The sequence below is a fragment of the Talaromyces amestolkiae genome (assembly GCF_001896365.1).
Source record: "Talaromyces amestolkiae strain CIB chromosome Unknown scaffold27.1, whole genome shotgun sequence".
Lineage (NCBI taxonomy): Eukaryota > Fungi > Ascomycota > Eurotiomycetes > Eurotiales > Trichocomaceae > Talaromyces > Talaromyces amestolkiae.
This window is the reverse complement of record NW_024468063.1, coordinates 199,974-221,848: the sequence shown is the minus strand read 5'-3', so window position 1 is coordinate 221,848 and position 21,875 is coordinate 199,974. Positions and strand designations below refer to the sequence as shown.

The following is a 21,875-nucleotide window of genomic DNA, read 5'->3' as shown; positions in this document are numbered from 1 at the left end:
CCACTAGATGAGGCCGAAGCACTACGTAGTCTATCGTATTCCGGAGCTCGCAATAGAAGAGAAGACCTATCGTGATCGTCGTAACTAGCTGCTGTTGGTTAGTAATCGACCAATGGGGACTGTTCGCCGATCTCTGGAGACGACTTCGTAAATTTGTATCGCTACATAAAGTTGTACAAGTCGATATGAGTTAAAGGCTTGGACAATAGAGTTTGGTCAAAAACCCTTACACTGGGGTTAGGGGTGCTGGCATAACTTGGTAAAAAACACAAATGTGTACTGTGACCTGGGGGTGAAATTGAGTTCTGGCAAAAGAAACGAAAATGACCGAAAGTTTGGAAATCCTTCCATTCCACAAATCCCGATTGTAGTTTAGTCAGAGCCCAGCGATCAGCCAACAGCCAGTCAGCCACATGCAGCAGAAAGGCAAGGGGCATTCATCTCGTGAATGGTCGATACGTACCAGGTTCATTAATTACAGATATTTTAGTGCATCCAGATAATCCTATGCCGGCCTGGTGGTCTCATCTCACCGTTGCCCTAAATTGAGCCTTTTTCAAGAACCTCGTCTACAGACGAAGGATGAATATTATAAAATCTGGTACGCAGCCATCAGTACCAAATCTTATTGAGCTATACCCAAAAGTTGTATTAATACTTCGTACAGTAAGATTCTGGTGGAAGGCATTTCACACTGTTGAAGATAACGAACAATCCCTGCTTTGATTCCTTCGCTGTTTAAACCCTGGGAAAATGTAGATGTGTAGGCGTAACCTGTGATTAGTCGAGAAGTATGATTCAAAAATCCCTATTATCGATTAGCTGTCGTAATAGATTCGATGGTTAGCTTCCAGGTTTCCAGTTTTCGCATGTTAACCCGTCGCTTTACAAATACAGTGCGTTACAGGGGTGGGTGGATGCAGGTTGGATCGCGTTACCTTGTAAGAATAGGGCAAGATCGGTTTGAACTAAAAAAGGATATGCATGTGGTATAATACCCTGCCAGTGCTTCTCTTCCATCTCACATTCTAGAAACAAATCTGATATCAACATCGTGGTCTGTGAGGCTTTGATCGACTATCAAGATGGGCTGGATATACAACGCCTCTCCGGAGGTCGAGTCCATGTCGAATTACCCAGCCATCATTGCTGTGTGTATTGTTCTGACATTTGTGATGACATTGACTGTTTCAACTCGTATTGCTGTACGATGGCAACAGCATCGAACGGGCCCCGATGATTATATCATGGCCGTTGCAATGGTAAGAACGCATTCTAATCTTGAAGACATGATTAGCTGAACTTGACTTTCACACTTACTCTCTCATAGCTATTCAGTATAGTATACAACACACTCTGCATCGTTCGTACGTGAAATCCATCATTCACCCTATAGTTATCAAGTGACCTGATTCTCCAAAAGAGACCAGATACGGATTAGGTTTACCTATCAGTGCTCGACCCAAGCAAAACCTAGACACATATACCAAGGTATAGAGCTCAAATTACACATAGAGTACGAGACGCCGTGCGACAGTATTAATGAGGTGATACAGGTCAACTACTCAGGTCGACCCTTTTACCAATTCGGTATCGGTCTCTTCAAGTTGGCCCTCTGCGTCAGTTATTTACGTTTGCTGTCCGGTACATCGAAGAAATTGTATAGAATCATTATCATTGCGATCGCTACCATCTCAACACTCGGCCATTTCGCTTGGACTTTAGTCCTCATATTCAATTGCCACCCGGTTCGCCTTACAATTGCTACCTCTGACACATATCTATATGGACCATACTTACAATAGCATCTTTCTAGGTTAGCAAATCATGGACACCTACCGAAGCAGGAAAATGCCTGCCATTTGGACCCGTCAATTACGGAATGTCTGGGTTTACAATTGGTTGCGACCTCACAACCATCCTGGTGCCTATTCCGATATTCCTAGACTTGAAAGTTCGACCGGCGCAGAGAGCGGGTATTATTGCGCTTTTCTCGCTGGGACTTTTTACTACAGTCTGCTCAATTCTACGATTGACTCAGATCCGAGTGATTGCATATGGAGACGGGAATTCAACATTGCTTGTGCTTTGGGGAACGATTGAGTTCAACGTCGGCGTAAGAAACAGCCAATGGTTTTACTCCTATTGTATTAAAGCATCAACTAACGTCTTTGACCTTGATGAACAGAACATAATTACCTCTGTGCCATTCTTGGCTCCCCTCTTCAGACGCTGGGTGTCCGACTTTGGATACCGTATCGGATACGGCAGTCGATCGCACACTGTCCGTACCACCGAGAACTACATACTCAAAGGTTACGGAAAGAATAGCGTAAAGTCCAGCGTCAATCATGATCCTACCTCCACTGTATCGAAGCGGACAGTCATGCGAACTCCGAGCGAAGAGCTTATTCTGGGAGCTGGCGATGAGCCGGGTCCTCACGAAATCATGCGTACAACGGAATACAAGGTTGTGGTGGACGAGGATAAGACAATCAAAGACTATAATAATTGAGACTACGCCCTAAGTCTGTACTGGGCTTGTACGACTACACGTCTTCTATATGGACTTTTTCTACTTGATCGCTTTATGGGCATTTGGGTTTCTTTGGAATATTAGGGTTAGGCTTTCGGTATTGTAACCATGTACTGCGTACGTACTAAATAGATAGATTGCGCGGAGTAGCCTTCGAAAGCCTTGATTATTAGGTGCCACTCTTCCGGTCTCTGCGTCCCGTATTTAGTATGAAAAATTCATTGTCTAAAATACACATTCTCTTCTATTCATCGCTAACCGGTGCCGATACCCCGAGATACAATAGATCTTACCATCCTGGTCAATAATCAAGAACCCGACGTAAATACTACGAACAGTCTCAAGATTTGCCAAGGACCCGTCCTCGCAGAAAATTCTATACCGAGATCAATTACGGCCAATGCGTTCTTGAGCGATGATTAGTTACCAATTTCGATCATTGCATGAGGGAGGGGTGCTCCATCGTAGTACACAGTGTCGTACACCAAAACAAATTCGTCTAAGATACGAAGGGTGCAGGGATTACAACTTGCGTAATAAGCTCAAATGCATGGAGAAGGATTCGGCGCATCCTTTGAGCCAATTCCGAGGTGCCATTGGTGGAAAATGCCAGGGATGTGATATGCTAAAAAATAGTCTACCAGAAAAAGTGATGAGAAACTTGCATGCGCTACTCCTCACCAACCAGACCTCTCTTGGTCGTGGATATGAACTAAATTGTCGCACCGATAAGGGCGTAAAGTCGGGATTTTGGGGCTTTCGCGGTTTTGCGTGTCTGTATTTTCGAGGACATGCGATACGATAACCACCAGTATGTGATTACTAAGTATCATTCAGCCAATAATAATCTTGTTGTTACTGCAATACTTTTGGTATAATTGAATCTAGAACTCTATGTTTCTAGCCTTTTTATGATCAATATAGGTCTCATGCACATGGTCGATGGTATCTATTTACTCCTACGTGAAACTAACGGGCTCTCCTCAGTCACCAACGAAAAGTCATGAGCATCAAGACAAGCTTGTCGAGCGTTTGTCACGCATGTTTGACCTCGCGTCAGTACATCCCGGTCATACTCATGTAGAGCCTGGTCGAAATTTTCCCAAGTGACTTCCTGATGCTGATTTTTTTGTTCTATCAAGGGACCAACCCTTTTTGCGAAGTCACACGCATCAGTAACGGCGTTATTCCCACCTTCGCCACGAACTATACGAAGAAGATTTTGATTAGTCTCGAGGAGAAAATCGCCGGAACCAGTGATAATTAACTCACACATGGTCATAGTATGAGCTGCATCACCCATGAGGACTACACGTTCAAGCTCGCGTTTCGTAGTTGGGAACCAATCGGCTAGATGAATTGCGGTTGCTTCCGCATCGTCCGGAATGATTTCAATCAACCTTCGTAAATGTGGCGTCCAGTCGGATGTAATATTTTTGATTAACGCAATACGCTCCACGTTGCTTTCCGGGATCTTGATATCCTTACTCTCGGCCCAAGAGACAATGACCTGGCAAATGTAATTGCCGGTATCGTTTCCCGTGTTATATGGAGAGTTCAAGACTACCGACCACGATCACGAGATCTTAGCACGGTATTGAAGGGGTTTAGGATGTATGTGGGTAGAACTTACAGCTGAAGAATAGGTAGATGTTCGAATCTGAATGAGTGCCCTGAAAAAAGTATGGATCGATGGCCAAAGCCGAGGCCACTTGCTCAGGGCTGTAAGAAACTGTTACACCAAGCAAACGTACCGGCACAGGAATGTTCTCAAAGGCCGACGGATATAGGTATTTGCGAATACGAGAGTTGGAACCATCGCTCGCCACTAAAAGCCAGCCCTCTGCAGTTGAGCCATCCTCAAATGAGATAGTGACGCTGTCTGGGCCGGTGGTAATATCAACGGCTCGTTTCGACCACTACATATTTCGATAGCGGTCAATTTGTGTGCTTTGCGTATATTGACGGCTTGGATATGTAACAGCCAGAAAAGGGAAGATGAGACGGAGGTTTCAAACCATGAAGAGCTAGCTTACCTCAATATCAACACCAGTGGCCAACAGAGTCCGGAGCTTGGACCGTATAACACGTAAGCGACCTGTTTTCGGAAAAGTGGCAGCGTGCAGCGATTCGCCCGTTTTGAGATCCAGAAATCTATACTTGCCCGCATCCTGGGCATTTGGATTCACGTTGCACTCCCCGAGGCGTTCATACAACTCATCCGGCAACAGTTCCTTGAGTGCTGGAAGACCCCAATGGAAAGTGAGACCCCAACCTCCTGTGCGAGACTCGATGGATGCATCTCGATCGAAGATCCGGAAAGGTATGCCAGATTTTCGTAGGTACTGAGCCAGCGATAAGCCGCTGATTCCAGCCCCGACGATGAGAATGGGAAGGGTGGTTTCCGTCGCCATGTGTTTTTCTAGTAGTTAGAGTGCTCCGTACTCGTATTTATTCGATACTTGCAAGAGTAAGATCTGAGTATTTTAAATCACAGTGTCGGAGGGCTTGAGACCCTTGACTTTAGGGCTTAAAACGTGCTTGAAATATCTTAGTTGGAACGCTAGAAGGCTCAGTAGGCGGATACATCAGACAACCACGGGTTTCCAACACAGTACTAAAGAAGTACGCGGTAGTTACCGTATGATTAATATACGTATATTTGGTAAGCGGCTTTTCGTACTTACCTTGTCTTCTATGTGTTCCTGAGTGCGAGGTACGGAGTACTTTCAAAGAACTCTATCGTTCTTAGTGTAGCGGACTCACTACTATTCGACCCACTGCTCCGTAGACCCTGGTTGAAAGTAAACATTTAGTGCAGTGCGACGAAAATTTTGCTTCAAATTAGCCCGTGGTCCCATGTGACTAAGAATGGGATACTTAGCGTACCAGTGCATCCTTCGATATCTTAGGCAAATGGTTGTTGTACGGATTACGGAGTGGAGTGGCCCCTACCCCGAGGTTTGTATGAGTCTATGAGAGCTATGAGAGGGGCAGATGGAGATTTTTCGGACGATCCCGGTGGATTCCGTTGCTGTGGATATTCCAGCATCCAACAGCCCAAACAAACTCAGCAGAGGACCATTCATAGGCTACGTAGGCGTATGCTTTCATTGGAAGTGGTCCACTTGTGGATAACATACGGATTTGCGTTACTATTGTACACGTTGGCGTCTCAAATGCTACGTTTCGCGTAGGACTCTAAGGGCGGAACGTGGGTCTAGACTTCGCTACAGATTCAGTGCATGATTACTGTAGTGAAGCTACGTTGCAGTAATTACCATTTCACCTCTGGTAGACGTACTAAAGTAGGTGATTGGACCAATTAACACGGGAACGAAATTTGGGCTCCGTATTGTTTCCCACAATGACATGAGCAAAAAAGTGAAATTGGTGGTGATATTGAGTTGATGCTTCGAATATAGAAAGAGATGTTTTCGGACAAGAATGAGGCAAACAGATAACAGGGCGGCATGGCAGATTGGAAGGCAATATTGAGGCTCCTTCCGGTCTTCGCGATTAGAATTGCGTAATTGAAGGTATCTGAACTGTATTTCAAGAAAGCTCCCAATCATGATAAACCTCTGTGAAGTACCTACACTTCTCTATCTAGTTAGGAAATAATAATAATGCAAATGAACCCCAAATTCCCTCTCCATCCATCGATATTTGTGTACACAGGCACTCTGCTGCGAACATAGTGCAATAGATACATATGTGCTACGTACTACACACACTAACCGAGTGCGGGATATTGGTTGAGAGGGGTTAACTGAAGAAATACGTGTGGGCTCAAAAGCTCTGTTATAACTCATCGGTCTTACTTTATAGCTAAGCAGATGGCAGATTACTGGTGTATGTCCAAAATATCGTGCTTGCTTCCCAACAGCTCTCGACAGGGCGTTGTCTGTTGAAGTGCTTCAGAGACTCATGGTTCCCATAGAGAAAAAGGCAACCGAAAGATTTCGCTCCGCCATAATTGGCTCTGGACCGACTGGCAAGCTGTTTGCCTGCTCGGTAGCGCAGCATCCGCAAATTGAATTCACGCAATATGAAGCGACGTATTTACCTTTATTCCCGGAGCCCTGCGCATTTACGGCTTTTATCGCTTGTCTCACTCCAATGGTGAGCTGACATGTAACTACATATTAATTCCTGGTACTTCAGACGAATATCGACTAACTGTTATCCTTTCCCTTTCTTAATAAACGGCACCGTAATCGACATCCTCGTGTCCCATATCGAAGTCGATTTTGCTTGTAGCGCCGCGTGTGTGCCGACATTTTTCAAGATGACGGAAGAGGTTATTGCTCTATTCTTCGTTCACATTCTGAGTCGCTCATATCATGAGAGCTGAGGCGACAGGAATGGCAAAAATAGAATGGCGGAGGACCTATTGACTTGTCGAATCTGAGCAGTAAAGATCGCAAACCGCGTTCTCATGGGTTATAAACAGACCTTGACAAAGACGATCAGGAGGATGGCATGAATTCCCAAGAACACATTATCAAGAAGAGGATGGAGTCGCCTACTGCCATCAAGGTCCAGACTGATATCAATGTGGCCGTCAATTATGTCGAGTTACCAGATCCCAAATGCCCATATCAAAGGACTCACGTATGTATGCAAGAACTAGTGATGGAGCTCAGCACATATTGGGCCTACAATTAATATGATATCTATAAATTTGCCTTATAGTACTCATTGTATTTGTTTTCAGTTGAATTAAACAATTAGATCTTGCTACCATCAGTTCTTATGAGCTACGTCGAACCACACATAATTGTACGGACGACTTAGAATTTAAATCCAAATATATCAAATCGGCAAAGCCAACTTGAGTAATATATTAGTACGAATGCAGAAACCCGGTAAGCTCTCGTTTGGTTTTCTTTTCAAAACAGAGCATAAAGAGTACATGTTTCTTTCAACCCCGGCCCAGATAAGAACACGAATGCCTCACTCCAAAATTCATCATCATTATCCAGAAAAGTGGCCGTCATTGGAGATTGCTTGAAATACCGCCATTGTATGGTCCCAGATCTTTGTGCGGACTTCTTCTTTGCGGATGTTCTTGTATCCTTTTCCTAGCGGAACCTCTTCTCCATTCCAGTTTACTCTGTAGGCTCCACCACCACGGATTCCATCTGAGGACATCGCGATTGTGATGTTGCCAATTCTGGATAGGGAATGCATTTCTCCACTTAACGGCCGAGCTGGAAAGCGAGGTGAAGTGTGGAAAAGCACCCGATCACCACATTCTCTTGGGTTTACGCTGAGGGCTTTAAATAGCGGGTTAAGTACTGTGTAGACCCCCTTAAACCAGCCAGGGACACCGTCGCCTTTGAATGCAGGAGTAATAACTAGCATGGGGAAATAATGGGACAAGGATATTTTCCCCGGGTTGCCGGCGGCAATTCTTTCAAAGAAAAATGTAGTCATGTATGCCGCGTGGGAGCCCAATGTGGTGAAGTTAAAGTTCTGAGGTTTTGAGAGAGAAAGATCGTCCAAGATAAGCTTGGTGTCACGTCCAGGGCCAAAGATAGAAACGACACGTCCCGGGAGAGATGAGGCAGTGAGCAGAGGGAGAAGCTGAGTAACAAAGCGCATCCGTGAGTAGTAGAGTAGAGACAAAGACAGAACTAGTCCTTCACTAGTCACTATGTTGTCCAAGTCAGCAATGCAGTCTCAGCTAAATGATATTAGGAGGAATGCTTCTACCTTGCCGTTCTAACTTACTGCCAAAAGCGAAAAAAGCCTGAGACATGACAAGCAAATCAATGAAGGCTGCTTTGCCCGCGCGGGCTTCTTCCATATTCGATATCTCCTTGCAAACGCGGTCGACCTCTCGAAGAGAAGCAAGATCACTAGCGCGCACAAACTGAAAGTCCCCAACAGGACATGCTTTGACACAGTCAGCGATGATTTTGTTGGCGGCTGTCTGGTTCCGGCCGACAAGATATACTCGTAGACCATGACCAGAAAGACCGTGCAAGGCTGCCAGAGCACGCAAAGAGTACTCCCCAATGCCTGAAGTGCCACCCACGAACACGGCTGTGACTGACTGTCTGTTGATCAGCGCTTCCCCGCAAGCTCTGACATCGTCGAGTTGAACCATACTAGTCAATTGGCTCGGTGATCTGGGTAGCAGCGATAATTCGAAGGTTAACTTGAAGGCGACGAGGAATTTTTCAGAGCAGATGATATGGAAACAGTGATTGGAAACATAGCTAAAAAGGCAAACTGCGACTGCCTTTAAATAGTTGAAAAACCGAAGAACTTATCATAAATGCACTCGCATCGTCACTTGTGATCTGAAACGCTCCAGAGCCCATATGCGAATAAAACAATCACTAGCTTTGGATGGAACACGAGTCGAGGCTAGCGCATATCCTTTGAGGCAAAGAGTAAGTTCACCACCAACCCGACTCGACTTCTCCGTCGTGAGTCAGTGGTTTCGATGCCTGCATCTTGATCAAAGGTTTACTAGCTCTGAAGAGAATACGAGTTGAGGTTAGCGCGTGCCTGTTTCTAATCGGGGCAGTCGGCGTTTAGGCCTCCGATGCCAGCAATACGAGACGAGGTTAGCGTGCTTCATGCCAACATATAAGTGGCGGCCAATCACACCACTTGGGAAATAGCCAGTTGTTCCATTTACATAGTCCAAACAATGCTTTGGGCTATCGACACAATCTCACTCCTGAATTCGGCATCGTCTCTTCGATACAATACTCTAATCCCCTGGAGGCGTGTCAACTGATATACATCTCGACATGGTACTGGCACTTCGGGAATGTCCTACTAATTGTGATGAAATCCCCGAGTAGGCTTAATTATCACTTGCTAGTGATGAGAGTATTTATTAAATTTCATTTGTCTTTCTTTCTATTTGTCCCTGTCTCCATCTTCTGCCTGGTCTTCTTCGCGCTGACGACTCGAAATCATCAAGTAGTCATCCATAGCTTGCTGGATAGCGGACTTGAAAGTATTGCCTTCAATTCGGTCTACTTAAGGCCATCATTTCAGCATGGTTAATTCACGACAAGCGGTTAATACCGGCGACAATGTACGAAAACGAAGAGCGCATCGTAAATCACGATTAGGCTGCGCCAATTGTAAGCTCCGAAGGGTGAAGGTAAGATGCCCTTGATTATGAATACTTTGTTGCAAGCCCTTGTTTGACTGATTATCCGTACACACATAGTGTGATGAAGGATTGCCCGAGTGCTCTGAATGCATGTCTTATGGTGTCTGTTGTAACTACGACAGCAGGATTTCCGACCTTCAGCCTCGATACATGTCAAGCCAAAAGCTAAATTACACGACACAGATTCGCAGTAATGCGCCACTGATCGATTTATCATTTGAGAATGCTACTCTGGAGTTGACTGTCCAAAACTTCAGTCGTTTGCGGAGATTCAAAATCAGAACAGCAATGTCACTGGGGCCTCCACAGTTAAGAAGCATTTATGAGGATAAGGTGTATGAATTGACGCTCAAGGTGAGCATTATCTCTTGCCTTCTTTTTTAAAGACTGCTAACCTCGTTATGTCCTAGCATTCTTTTTTGATCCACTTGGTGCAAACCGTCACTTCTATTCATGATCGGTACCTGTACGTATTTGGGCATATTTCTACCACGTAGCCTTGATTCTCTTTTAGCCGTGGTTCCTAAGTTACTCGTGGGAGCCTCGAACTCTATCTCTGGTTTGAGATTACCACCGCAGCAGAATCTAATTTCTAAACTTACCTATCATCGTTCTGACATTCATCATAGATCACCAATACCCAGTCGACGGACATACGAAGAAGTTTATCACTGGACCAATGGTTTGACTCTTTTCAACAGAAAGCTCTCCACGCCACTGAATCGAGATGACCGCGACGCAATCTGGGCTGCAGCTTCCATGTTAGGCGTGATAACGTTCGCTTCTATCGAGGACCCGAGCCTCGAAAAGACCTGGCCGCTCGCTTCTTCCATCAGCGCTGAGCCTGAATGGCTGAAAATGGGTCAAGGCAAATCTGTACTCATATCACTTGCCCAGCCGCATAGGCATGATAGCATTTTTCATCGTCTTTTCTCAACATTTCCGACAATCGATTTGTCATTAGAGAATGTGCCATCAAGCTTTATCAGCCTATATCAGCTTGATGCACTCGCTGCTGAAGGCAACCCATATGCCACTCCTTTGATGCATGTATTCGCCCCATCAAGTGCGGAATGCCCATCAACATCGATGATGCTCTTTTATGCATTCAACAATTGTATGGAGAATGAATTTGGCAGTTTGGTAATGAACAAAGATCCCCGCGCCCTTCTGCTCATGGCTTATTGGTACTCCAAGATTTGCATTGGGCAGTGGTGGCTTCGAAGGCGGGCTTTTTTAGAGGGTCGAGCGACATGCACATACCTCGAAAGATATCATGCTCACGACTCCATAATCCAAGATCTTCTGAAAGTACCCCGACACGTTCTGTTTGACCAGAGCTTGTGAAATATCCATGGATATATCTGAAGCTTTCCAGCAAACTTGCAATTCTTTGCCCGTTTTATCTAACTCTATAATCTGGACTAAGTATGTGAATATTCATGGAATACGAAAACACTTTAATTACTGTTGGAAACTCTGCATTGTAAAGTGTGCTCAGTGTCTGTGTACTCCTCCCAGGTACTTCAAAGATACCGCATCCACACCTAGCTGGGTAATGAATCGATAAACAACGTTGATCACTATTGGCTACTCTGAATATAAAATTGGCTATATATATTTCGCAGTAATCTCTTTTTTATTTGCATATTTCCAACTGTTGACGCAAAGCGAATGTAATCCTGACCCTAACCCTACAGAAATTGACAACGCGCTGTGATTGGTCACCGAAACAGTTTTAATGGGGGAAACAAAAATCAGCTTCGGTGATTTCGACATCGTCTTTGTTCATGATACGAGCAACACCTATCGACACAAGGTGCAAATACTCTGGTACATAATGTTAAGGACTAATCACGGCTGCTGGAGCTGTAGAATTCGAAGACAAAAATGCGATGAAACAAAGCCGTTCTGCATAACTTGTACGTCCCGCAATGTCACTTGTCATGGTTATGGCAGGAAGCCAGCATGGATGGATGGAGGCAACCAGGAGAGAATCGTTGCAAATGAATTGAAAAGGCAGATTGCACATAATCGTAAACGGAAGAGACAAGAAAATACTTCGGCAAATTCGGAGCGACTTCAAGTGAGGGCTATTGAAAACCAGGTTGTATCAGTTGCCAACAATGATGAGATTCATGACACAGAAACGCCCGGAAATCATGAAAGCTCAATTAAAGATTCTCATGTCAGCTTACAGCTACCGTTGTCATTCGATAAACCATCCATAGGTCCAGAGCGTCTGACTACTTATCGAGAGGCAGAGCTCATCATGCATTACATGGATGCAGTCTTTCCACTACAATTCCGATTCCATGTTCCGGATGCAAGAGGTCGCGGATGGCTTCTCTGGTTGTTAGCTCAGTCCGGGCCGTTATATCATGCGGCTCTGAGTCTGAGCGCACTCCATCAGTCGATTTATATGCCGATGCAGTTCCAGAGTAGCTATACTGAATTATCAGGTTACCATGCGCAGGCCTTGAGCGACCTGCGGCAATTTTTGCAAAATATACAGGAAGATAATGCCAAGGATGAAGGAAACAGGAAGATTGAATTACTTTCATGTGGAGTCTCATTGATAAGTTTTGAGGTAAGTATTGTTTTCGCTTGATTGTCACGCTCTCTTTGCTTACTATACGCGATTTAGCTTTTTCAAGGTGGTATTAGTGATTGGCAATTGCATCTCAACGCTTTGATTTCTATTCTTGTTGATGACGATAGTTCATCGGTCATGGATCTCTTACGCGAATCAACGCATAACAAAGCCGATGAAATCGAATCACTGTCGTGGCAAGGAACAGCATTGTCGTTCCTCGTCGCTGTGATATTATGGTTCGATCTGCTCTCATGCGCATCCACAAACTCCACACCTAGACTGCCGTTTCGAGAATTGATAGACAATAACATGGTTGATATGTCTACTACCATGGGTGTTCAGAACACTGTCATGAGGGCTATTGGGGATATAGCAACCTTAAGCACCAGCGATGAACTTGGCCGTCCAAGCACCGAAACCGATATTCTAGACAAATGTCATGAGATAGAAAATAATCTACGACGGTCATTGAATGCCATTCATCATGATTCGCTATTATCAACATCTACTGAACATAGCTCAGTTGTTCCCGAACATCTCGAGAAAGTGCGCCATGTTACTCAGGTCTTTGCAACTGCCGCTCTCGTTCAACTTCCTGCCGTAATACGCGGCTTTTTACCCGAGACTCAGTCGATACATGATACGATAAACGACAACATAATAGCCATCAAAAGTATTCGGAACCCCCAAGATTTCCGTGGACTGATTTGGCCAATCTGCATCGCCGGTTCGATGGCCGATACGTCCGACCAGCAAGGATTTTATGAAAGTACGCTGAAATTGGCACTAAATGGAGCGCAGCGAGATTTTGGTAATTGTGCCACGTTACTCAATATCTTAAAATGGTGCTGGAGCACTCGGAGAGCGGGCAATGGGAATCATAGGAAAGATTGGAGGCATGCCATGGCCGATATCGGCACTTGTCTTCTTGTTTGAGAAGCGAGATACTCTCTATGGCCTGTTATCCAGTAGACCACGAACACAGCTCAGTATACGCAACAACTTCTCATCGGAAAATTTCCTTCCGACAAGCTGAAGTGAGACAGGCGCGCCCTCAAATCGCGCTGGGCCTTCGATGTCGCCATATAAATTCCTATACCACTCATCCAAAGATCCCATAGGATCACTCGACGCTGGAGCAAATGAGTTCCAAGTGTCAGTCTTTTGAACTTTCCCAACTGGGAAAACGGCAGCGGGATAATCCAGCGCGTTAAAAACACAAGTGTATCCCCAGTATCTTGACTCGTCATGAACAGATGCAACGGAAGCATGTGCTGGACAAAGTATGGCGTCGACATCTGAGGTGTTCCATTGGTGAGCGTACAACGTTCTCAGTCTGTCTAGCTCCCTATTGACCTATGGCAATAAAAAATCCGACATGTTAAAAACTCGTGCATATAGTGGAAAGAAGCAGAAGGTCGGGCAGTTAGAGGCATTACTTACTTTCCAAGTCTCCTCAACGGTGTAATGTCTAGTGGCTTTCTCATCCAATAGCCACTTTATAATCGGTACTGCAGGTTCTCTGCCTTCATCCAATTTCTCGTGATACTCCGCTCCGCCATCGAGAAAATACACTTCATTTGTGACATCATGTAGGTCTCTGTGCAGACTCGCATCCCAGTCAATCACATAATGTCCAGCATCTGTTAAAGCTGAGACCACTTCTTTCAAAGCGCGTGTAATTGGAGGATGTGGCTGCACTACCCCATCGGACCATATGACGCCAATCTTCAATACTTTCGGAGCTTGGGTCTCCTGTCTCCAGGGCATCTCAATAAGTGAAGGTTCATACTTCCATGGCTCGTGGTTTAAAGCAGCCACGCAAAACAGTTCCAAATCTTCGATACTTCGGGCTAAAGGCCCTACAACTCCAACAAGATTTTGCATCCCATCGTGAAGACCGGTCAGCCCGCTGTGCGGAAGTCTGCCAATGGTTGGCTTGAAGCCGTATGTGCCACAAAAGGCACTTGGAATTCGAATTGAGCCCCCAATATCGGTACCAATACCTAGCGGACTACCATTTATTGCCAAAAGTGCACCTTCGCCGCCGGTACTTCCGCCGCACGTTAGGTTTGTGTTGTGCGGGTTTGTTGTACGTCCAAACAGATTTGAATTCGTCTCGAGAGCCATCAAAGTCTGTGGATTGGTTGTTTTGACATAGAATATCGCCCCCTGTTCGCGGAACGTCTTGACAATCAACGCATCTTCGTCGCTGACATCATTAGCCCATGCAATCAAGCCAGAAGTGGCTGTTGTCCCTTTGATTTTGATATGCTCCTTGACAGATATTGGTAGGCCGTGTAGCATGCCCATTGGTTTGCCATGAATAGCCATATATTCATCCAATTTTCCTGCTTGCCGGAGAGCCTCCTCAAAAAGAGTTTCAGCAAGACAATTTGTCTGTTCACGGTCGAGGAATTTGTCAGCACGCTCTCGGGGTTGATCATCTCAGGTTACATACAGCTTGATGTGCAATAGATGCTCGTTTACAGAAAGCTATTGTTGTTTCAGTAGCTGTAAATTTTCGCTCACGAATTGCAGCAAGTATCTGAACAGCGCTCAATTCCGTAATGAGCAGCTCTTTATCCGACAGCAATCCGGAATCTCTTGGAAGGTCAACAAAATAATTTCCTTGAAGTTTGATCTCCCCTACTCGCCATTCTGAGAGTATCGTTTCTTCAATTTTTCTCTTCCTTTCGGATGCGACCTCCAGCCATGTTGGTTGGACAGACCCCATTTTCACCTCTGGCTAATTCTATCTTGAGGAAAAGTTGGGGACAAATTATTCACCATCAAGCTCGACTTGAAATCGACTCTTAGAAGACTTTTAACCCAAAAAAATTCTAATGTAGTCCGAATCCTTCTATCCCATGCACGCTGACTTGTCATCATACAAGTCGATGGCCAAGTCGAGGGCAAGTCGAGTCGGGTGGAGTCAGACCCGCCCGCAACGACTTTCCCTCCCATGATAGCGACGCAAATTACCTCTTTGGGAATACGGCAGCATATTTTCGACAATTTTGACGGTCGTGACCTGGAGAAAGGTCCGGATAATATATACTTGATACTGACGATGCGGCGATAGCTACCATTTTGATCTGAAGTTGTAACTCTCGTGGTGGAATCTTGACCCAACAGCACGCCACCCAGCATTAGCGAAGGCGACTACATCATCAGCACAAAGAAGCAGGCAAGGTCCTATTCAGAATCAACTTTCATTATATCAACGGACTTTACAGCCATGTCATGCTCATTCCAGCAACCGAAAAGTGATGAAGGTTATTTAAAAGAAAAACTCAATACCATCAGAATCTATAAACAGAGAGGTAGAACTCCGCCGGAGCCTACTGGCTACATATCACTTGCATGTATTTGCATGCTGACGGCTCTCTGTAGGACACTATGACTACGGCACAGTGCACTCAATCACAGACTCGACTCTCGTTTCCCACGTTGCTTTCAGCATTAAGGATGAAGATGGCGAAGACACTCCAGTCAATCTGCCTTTGACATGCGTTTTGGGCAAATATGATCCCAATGCCGAGTACAATAATTATACCGACCAGGAACTCGACTCTAAAAACAAGAAATCAGTTCTTCACGGTCCAGCGGAGGCGTATCTGCACGGAAACGCCGCGTCTATGTTGTATAAAGCAATCAAAGAAAGTGGAGATAAGGGTGTGCGAGTTTGTATCACTTCAACTAAAGGTACGCACTTGCCTCTCGTGTCATATATATAACCGAAGTAATACAGTGGTAAACCTTGTTTGCTAATTTCGAGCGATCACTTGTATCTAGTCGACGGCGTTGTTCTTTTCCTTACGCCAAATGGACACTCGCTCAACTACCGATCAGCCGTACTACATGGCACGGCGAGCCTTGTGCCAAGCACTGAAATCAATAAAAAACACTGGGCAATGCGTCTTCTGACAAATCACATGTGGCCGGGTAGGTGGGAATCAACTTATCCAGTTGCACAATCAGCAATGAGGGGTGTACAAGTAATTGAAGTGAAGATACGAAGTGCTAGCTCCAAGATCCGAGCATCTAACATTGGCGACTTTGAGCCTGCGATTGTTCTTGGACGGTCGCCAGACTGGCAGAAAAAAGATGTATGGTCCGGAATTGTGCCGGTTTATGAATATTTCGGCAATCCGGTAGCAAGTGGGGTGATGGATGGAGTGAAGAGGACAGATATTACGGATGATGAGGAGCGATTAAAGCTGGTTCGACTGAACAAGAACGAAAATTCAAAGGAGTACTCTGAGAAAGCTGCCGCTGCTGGTGCGGTAGAACAGGACATGAAAGAACGGGTGCGGGAATGGGAGCAAACATTGTAGTATACACCAGGTATCCTGGCCTCCAGGATTCAGAAGTTCTTCAAGTATTTTTCGTATGAGCTCGATGCATAGGAACCTCTCAGTTTCTTTGAATTATGATCGAAAAGAAGATATACTTTGTGTAACATGGGTCTGAGCTTCCTGCAGTGAAGATCATCAGAAACTAGCACCCCGCATTTAGCCCCTTCCTTCCCAGAGCCTAATAGCCTGTCTCAAATTATAGGCTTTATTTTATCTTGATTATTCATAGAACATACAATGAATGATTTTCTTTACTTGCTCGACATTCTTGCTGTTCTGGCATCTCTTGCCCCGGCACAGAACTCTCTAGGTGCCTACAACGTTGATCCCGACTTAGTTTCAATATCCGGCTTTTCCAGCGGCGGATTTATGACTGTGCAACTTGGTGTGGCGTATTCAGATGTCTTCAACGTTGGATTCGGCGTGTTTGCTGGTGGTCCTTATGATTGTGCTCGCGACCAGAACGTAAGTTGGTTTTGGTGATCAATTGACAGCAGCTAACTTGGAATTTTCTAGGCTTTTGACAAATGCATGTCTAACGAAATCCCATCTATTGATATACCAATAGCAAACATGAAAGCTTGGAGCGGCAATGAAATTGCCGAAGCCACCAACCTCATGTATCGTAAAGTATACATGCAAACTGGGTCTGCGGATGTAGTCATAGGTTCAAACGTGATGGGGCAATTGAAAGACCAACTGCAAAAGTTTACCGATCCCGATAATGTCATCTATGTCACTACAAGTGGTGCGGCTCATACCTTTCCAACGGACTTGAATGGCCATGATGACAATCCATGCGACAAGTCTGAATCACCATACCTCAGCAATTGTGGCTATGACGGTGCCGGTGCAGTTCTCGACTGGTTATACGGCGCCCTTAACCCGCGAAATACTGGATCTCTATCCGGAAGAGTGATTTCTTTTTCCCAGACCGGTCTTTATGGTGCCCCCGGAATGGATGATACCGCTTATCTGTATTTGCCCGCCTCTTGTCAAAGCTCATCCACTGTCTGTAAGCTACATACTGTACTTCACGGCTGTACTCAGGGCTATGGCATGATTGGTGACAAATTCGTTAATAATACTGGGTATAAACAGTGGGCTGGTATGGAATGATCTCCCGAAGTACTAAGGTCTATACTCCTGACACCTATATCATAGATACAAACGACATCATCATTCTGTTTCCTCAAGCAGTTGCGGACAACACTGTACACAAAGTCTGGGATGGCACACCACGAAACAATTCATTGGGCTGTTGGGACTGGATTGGCCAATATGGGAATAATACTGATCAGATCGGAGGTGAACTCTCCTTCAATTACGACTAATTTCTTTTCTCCAAGCTAATGAAAATGTATATCTTAGGGGTTCAAATGGTCGCTGTCGTGAACCAAGTGAAAAGAATTACGAGTGGATATCAGGGTGACAGGACACGGAGAGTGCCACAATCGATACTCTGTGGCTACTTACATTCCAGCTTAGGCCACATACTATCCTGCCCTGAATACGGATGGGATTACATCCCCAAAGCCATGAATCTATTACAATGAAGAACTCTTTTTTACAACAACAATATGCAGCAGCATCGATCCTAATCTCTGTTTAATGTCGGACATCGGGAAATTCGAGATCTCAAAGCATTCATTCGTTCACTCGGTCTCTCAAAAGCCGTCCGGTTTGGATTATAGTTGATATATAGGCAGAACATAAAGAATAGCGTCTTTATTATCCATTAAATAGCGCACATGATACTTTTGCTGAACTGTGACGCGTCCCGAATAGCGCTATTTACGAACACGGATAGAGGACATGAAACGACAAAAGTCTTTTGAAGCTTTTACATTCCACCCTACCTCGATATTTTCGAATTTTTTTGGTCAAGACAAGTAAGAGGCATATTGGCAAGCCGCATGTAGAAAGTTTCTCTTCCGTCATCGAATTTTCAACAATGTTATCATGACCCACGAATCTCTTCTGGTCACCCAGTCTGGAGGCCAAAGTAGCCGTCATCGGGCTAGATGTGTTTTGGAAAATAACACGCTATTGCAACGCATAAGTCAAACAGAAATCCAAATGATTTCATGACCCCCATTGGCACCAGACGTCAAGAAGAGCAAGAGTTACCGTTGGAACATGAACTTCGTGCAGGCATATGTTGGCTACTCCGAGAAAGCCGCAGATAAGAAACGGGTGGCTGACCACTTCTGTGACTCGGATGGAATCAATTTCGTTATTGATGATGAAAAGGACACGTGAGCTGTGGAATGTGAATGATTGAACTGTTATGCTCGTGGTTTCAAGCCTTTTCATGATGGTGGTCCTTATTTGCTCAAAGTCTGGGAAGGCATTCCTTGGTTAGTTCTGGTTGATAGAAAGTAACCGGTGGTCAGTTGGCCTCTACAGGCGCAAATATTGAAGAAGTACTAACGCAATTCTTGGAGCCAATTGATGACGATAGAAGATATTCGTCGAATGCTGGGACTTGACTCTGACTCTCTCGAAAGGGACTCGGTACGTACATATAGAATTTCTTCTCTAGTTTATACCTCTGCTAAGCAAGTGGACCTTTTGAAGCACGTCGAAGTGGTTGAGAAAAAGAACCAACACCTCGAAATAGGAGCAATTACTATGTGAGAAGTCAAGGGACTCCAGGACGAACAACGGATATTTTCTTGAGGGAATCATTGATATGATCAGCATTCTGTTTTTTTCATCCCCATGAACGCAATAATGCATCATGCATATGGTTAGCTAGGCATCATAGTATATCATTTGACGCACGGTCGAGTTATCTAGAATGTATGATCACATTGCGAGAAATGCTTCCCACTCATTTTGTTGTCGAAAATGTGTAAGTATTGTTCAATTTGAAAATTACTACGGCGAAATTTGCAAACTGCTCTAAAAACGATAAAGTGGAGAATTTTCGGATGTCGTCTCGGGCGTCTTGGCCCATCGCCGACTTCAACTTCTTTTACCCTTCAGTTACCTTCGTAAATACTCGATAAGTCATAGAAAAATCGACATTTCGGTACTTCATCAGTGCATTAGCCAAGCGACTTGAGACGCCAGCACGATGTCCGCTCCGCTCAATAAAAATAAAGCTGGTTTTAAACGTCAAAAACTGCGCAAAGGAACATTCAGCTGTTGGGAATGTAAAAACCGCAAGATTCGATGTGAATACCAGTCTCCTAACAACCCAGTTTGCAAATCCTGTCAGCAGCGAGATTTAGATTGTTTAAGCCAAGAGTATGTTGCAGTTGATGGGCATGGGAGCGGTAACGTCAGTCAGCGCATTAACGATGTTGAGACAATGGTCAACCAGCTACTCAGAACGAAGAAAAACACGAAAGAACATTTCAATGATAGTGATCGAGCTCAAAGATATGATTACGGCGGCCAGAAAATTTGCAGAATGAGAAGAACGCAGGGAATCACTTCGTTAGATCTCAACATGTCTAGTTTTTCGGCACCATCAGTTAGCTCCCCCAGTCAGCAAAACTTGAACGATAGCTTTTCATTGAGCCAGTATCTTTATTCTATTATGCCCAAGAAATCAGTCACAATGATGATCATGACCCAGGCAAATTACCTCCAAATGCCATTTCAGATGTTCTGTCGGCTCCGGAATACAACAGATGCAGAGGGACGCGACGGACCATCACCACTTATGCATGCGTCAAGGAAACCACCACCCACATCTCACCCGGTAATATTCGCACAGAAGCTTTACAAGCTCGCCCTCTGCATGCTACAGCTTGAGCCGACTACATTCTACGAAACGAAAAATGGCCTTCAAGAACCGGTGCGAGACGCTTCGAAACGACTTGTGGAAATTGCTATGAATCGCGTCACCTCGCACGACACCTTGATGAATAATTTGGACGGGCTCGAGACTTTAATGCTTGAGTCCGGATATAATTTCAGAATTGGAAACCATCATGCCGCCTGGCTTACTATTCGACGTGCAATCGGTCTTGCTGAGCTTATGGGTTTACGAAAAATGAAACCTGGTGATGATGGCGCGGAGTCGCTTTGGTATTTACTCAATTACTCTGATCGGTTTGTGTCGGTTATTTTCGGTCTACCATGCAATAGTTCGGACAACAGTTTCGCATCCGAGCGTGCGCTTGCAGGTAAGAGTGTAGTCGAAAGGCTTGGCCGAATTCAGGTTGCCCTTCTCGGACGCATTATCGACAGAAATATGAAGATGCAATGCTGGAGTGAGGCCGACCACTCTGACGATGAACTCAATACGATCTATGAACAAACTAGATGTATCGATCGTGACTTGAAAGAATCAGCCAATATCATCCCCACTGATCCTTGGGTGATAACAAATTCGAGCAGTTCTGCTACGGACAAGGATGTATCAAAAAGGACGGGGATATTGCAGGTCCAGATGCATCATTACTACTTATTACTACTTCTTCATCAACCGTATTTGCTACGAAAGTCTTGTCATCCGAGTCAGGCGATGCATGACCCGATTGACTATCTATATAGCAAACAGGTCACCATTTCAGCAAGTCGTAATCTCCTGGACCGATATTTGATTCTAAGAGATATCCGTCATGCAACCGCTTACGGAGGTCTGGATCACAAAGCATGGCTTGGTTCTGCAACTCTCCTTTTGGCCTATATTGACACACATCAATGGGCTCCTGGTGTATACTCGGGGAACCAAAGACTGCAGGACATTGCAATGATTTACAGACTTATCGACCGATTCAGAAAAGCTGCTTACCGTGATGCAAGTGTTCAACAGATCTGTAGTTTGCTGGAAATAGAGGCAGGAGCAGCAAATGGGAAACGATATTACTTCATGTGGAGCGAGGGTACCGAATTTGTGAGAGTTCCGGGTTGTTTACAATTATCGATACCTTACTTCGGTGCAATTTCAGTGATATCCGCGAAACTAGAGATGCCACAGTCATCTACAAACTTGCAGTTTCCAGAACTTATATCATCTGGCTTGAATGACTACGAAAGCTTTCAGGACAACGAATTTTCGCGTTCCAATCCAGTCGCTCATTCTGAAATATCGTCTACCAAAACCTCATTTGAAAGAATTCCAGAAAGTTCACATACATTCGATACGACCTTGTTACTTAACCCTACAGATGACCTCAATTTTGAATCTGAATTATTTTTGAAAGATCCTCTGGGATTTGATGGCGACTCGGGTCTCTTTTAAACGACGCATCATATTCACCATCAAGATTAATA

At 44.8% G+C, this 21,875-nt stretch overlaps 7 protein-coding genes across 7 annotated transcripts; 4 read left to right on the top strand and 3 right to left on the bottom strand.

Annotated features, from left to right (window-relative positions):
* Window positions 1–1,085: 1,085 nt before the first annotated feature.
* On the top strand, window positions 1,086–2,515 carry BHQ10_009885 (uncharacterized protein; the record flags this gene model as incomplete). Its single annotated transcript, XM_040882848.1, has 4 exons — window positions 1,086–1,262; window positions 1,557–1,748; window positions 1,817–2,116; window positions 2,189–2,515. The coding sequence occupies 4 exons, from the start codon at window positions 1,086–1,088 to the stop codon at window positions 2,513–2,515; spliced, it is 996 nt and encodes a 331-aa protein (XP_040738387.1).
* A 970-nt stretch (window positions 2,516–3,485) lies between these two features.
* On the bottom strand, window positions 3,486–4,950 carry BHQ10_009884 (uncharacterized protein; the record flags this gene model as incomplete). The annotated part of the gene is made up of 3 exons (XM_040882847.1): window positions 3,486–4,099; window positions 4,170–4,455; window positions 4,573–4,950. The coding sequence occupies 3 exons, from the start codon at window positions 4,948–4,950 to the stop codon at window positions 3,486–3,488; spliced, it is 1,278 nt and encodes a 425-aa protein (XP_040738386.1).
* A 2,566-nt stretch (window positions 4,951–7,516) lies between these two features.
* On the bottom strand, window positions 7,517–8,654 carry BHQ10_009883 (uncharacterized protein; the record flags this gene model as incomplete). The annotated part of the gene is made up of 2 exons (XM_040882846.1): window positions 7,517–8,196; window positions 8,276–8,654. 2 exons carry the CDS (start codon window positions 8,652–8,654, stop codon window positions 7,517–7,519), a joined length of 1,059 nt encoding a protein of 352 aa, XP_040738385.1.
* A 4,576-nt stretch (window positions 8,655–13,230) lies between these two features.
* BHQ10_009882 (uncharacterized protein) lies at window positions 13,231–15,016 on the bottom strand (the record flags this gene model as incomplete). Its single annotated transcript, XM_040882845.1, has 3 exons — window positions 13,231–13,635; window positions 13,723–14,679; window positions 14,741–15,016. 3 exons carry the CDS (start codon window positions 15,014–15,016, stop codon window positions 13,231–13,233), a joined length of 1,638 nt encoding a protein of 545 aa, XP_040738384.1.
* Window positions 15,017–16,265: 1,249 nt separating this feature from the next.
* BHQ10_009881 (uncharacterized protein) lies at window positions 16,266–16,619 on the top strand (the record flags this gene model as incomplete). Its single annotated transcript, XM_040882844.1, has 1 exon — window positions 16,266–16,619. The coding sequence occupies one exon, from the start codon at window positions 16,266–16,268 to the stop codon at window positions 16,617–16,619; it is 354 nt and encodes a 117-aa protein (XP_040738383.1).
* A 258-nt stretch (window positions 16,620–16,877) lies between these two features.
* On the top strand, window positions 16,878–17,974 carry BHQ10_009880 (uncharacterized protein; the record flags this gene model as incomplete). The annotated part of the gene is made up of 3 exons (XM_040882843.1): window positions 16,878–17,105; window positions 17,157–17,748; window positions 17,805–17,974. The coding sequence occupies 3 exons, from the start codon at window positions 16,878–16,880 to the stop codon at window positions 17,972–17,974; spliced, it is 990 nt and encodes a 329-aa protein (XP_040738382.1).
* A 2,342-nt stretch (window positions 17,975–20,316) lies between these two features.
* On the top strand, window positions 20,317–21,843 carry BHQ10_009879 (uncharacterized protein; the record flags this gene model as incomplete). Its single annotated transcript, XM_040882841.1, has 1 exon — window positions 20,317–21,843. One exon carries the CDS (start codon window positions 20,317–20,319, stop codon window positions 21,841–21,843), a length of 1,527 nt encoding a protein of 508 aa, XP_040738381.1.
* Window positions 21,844–21,875: the final 32 nt, after the last annotated feature.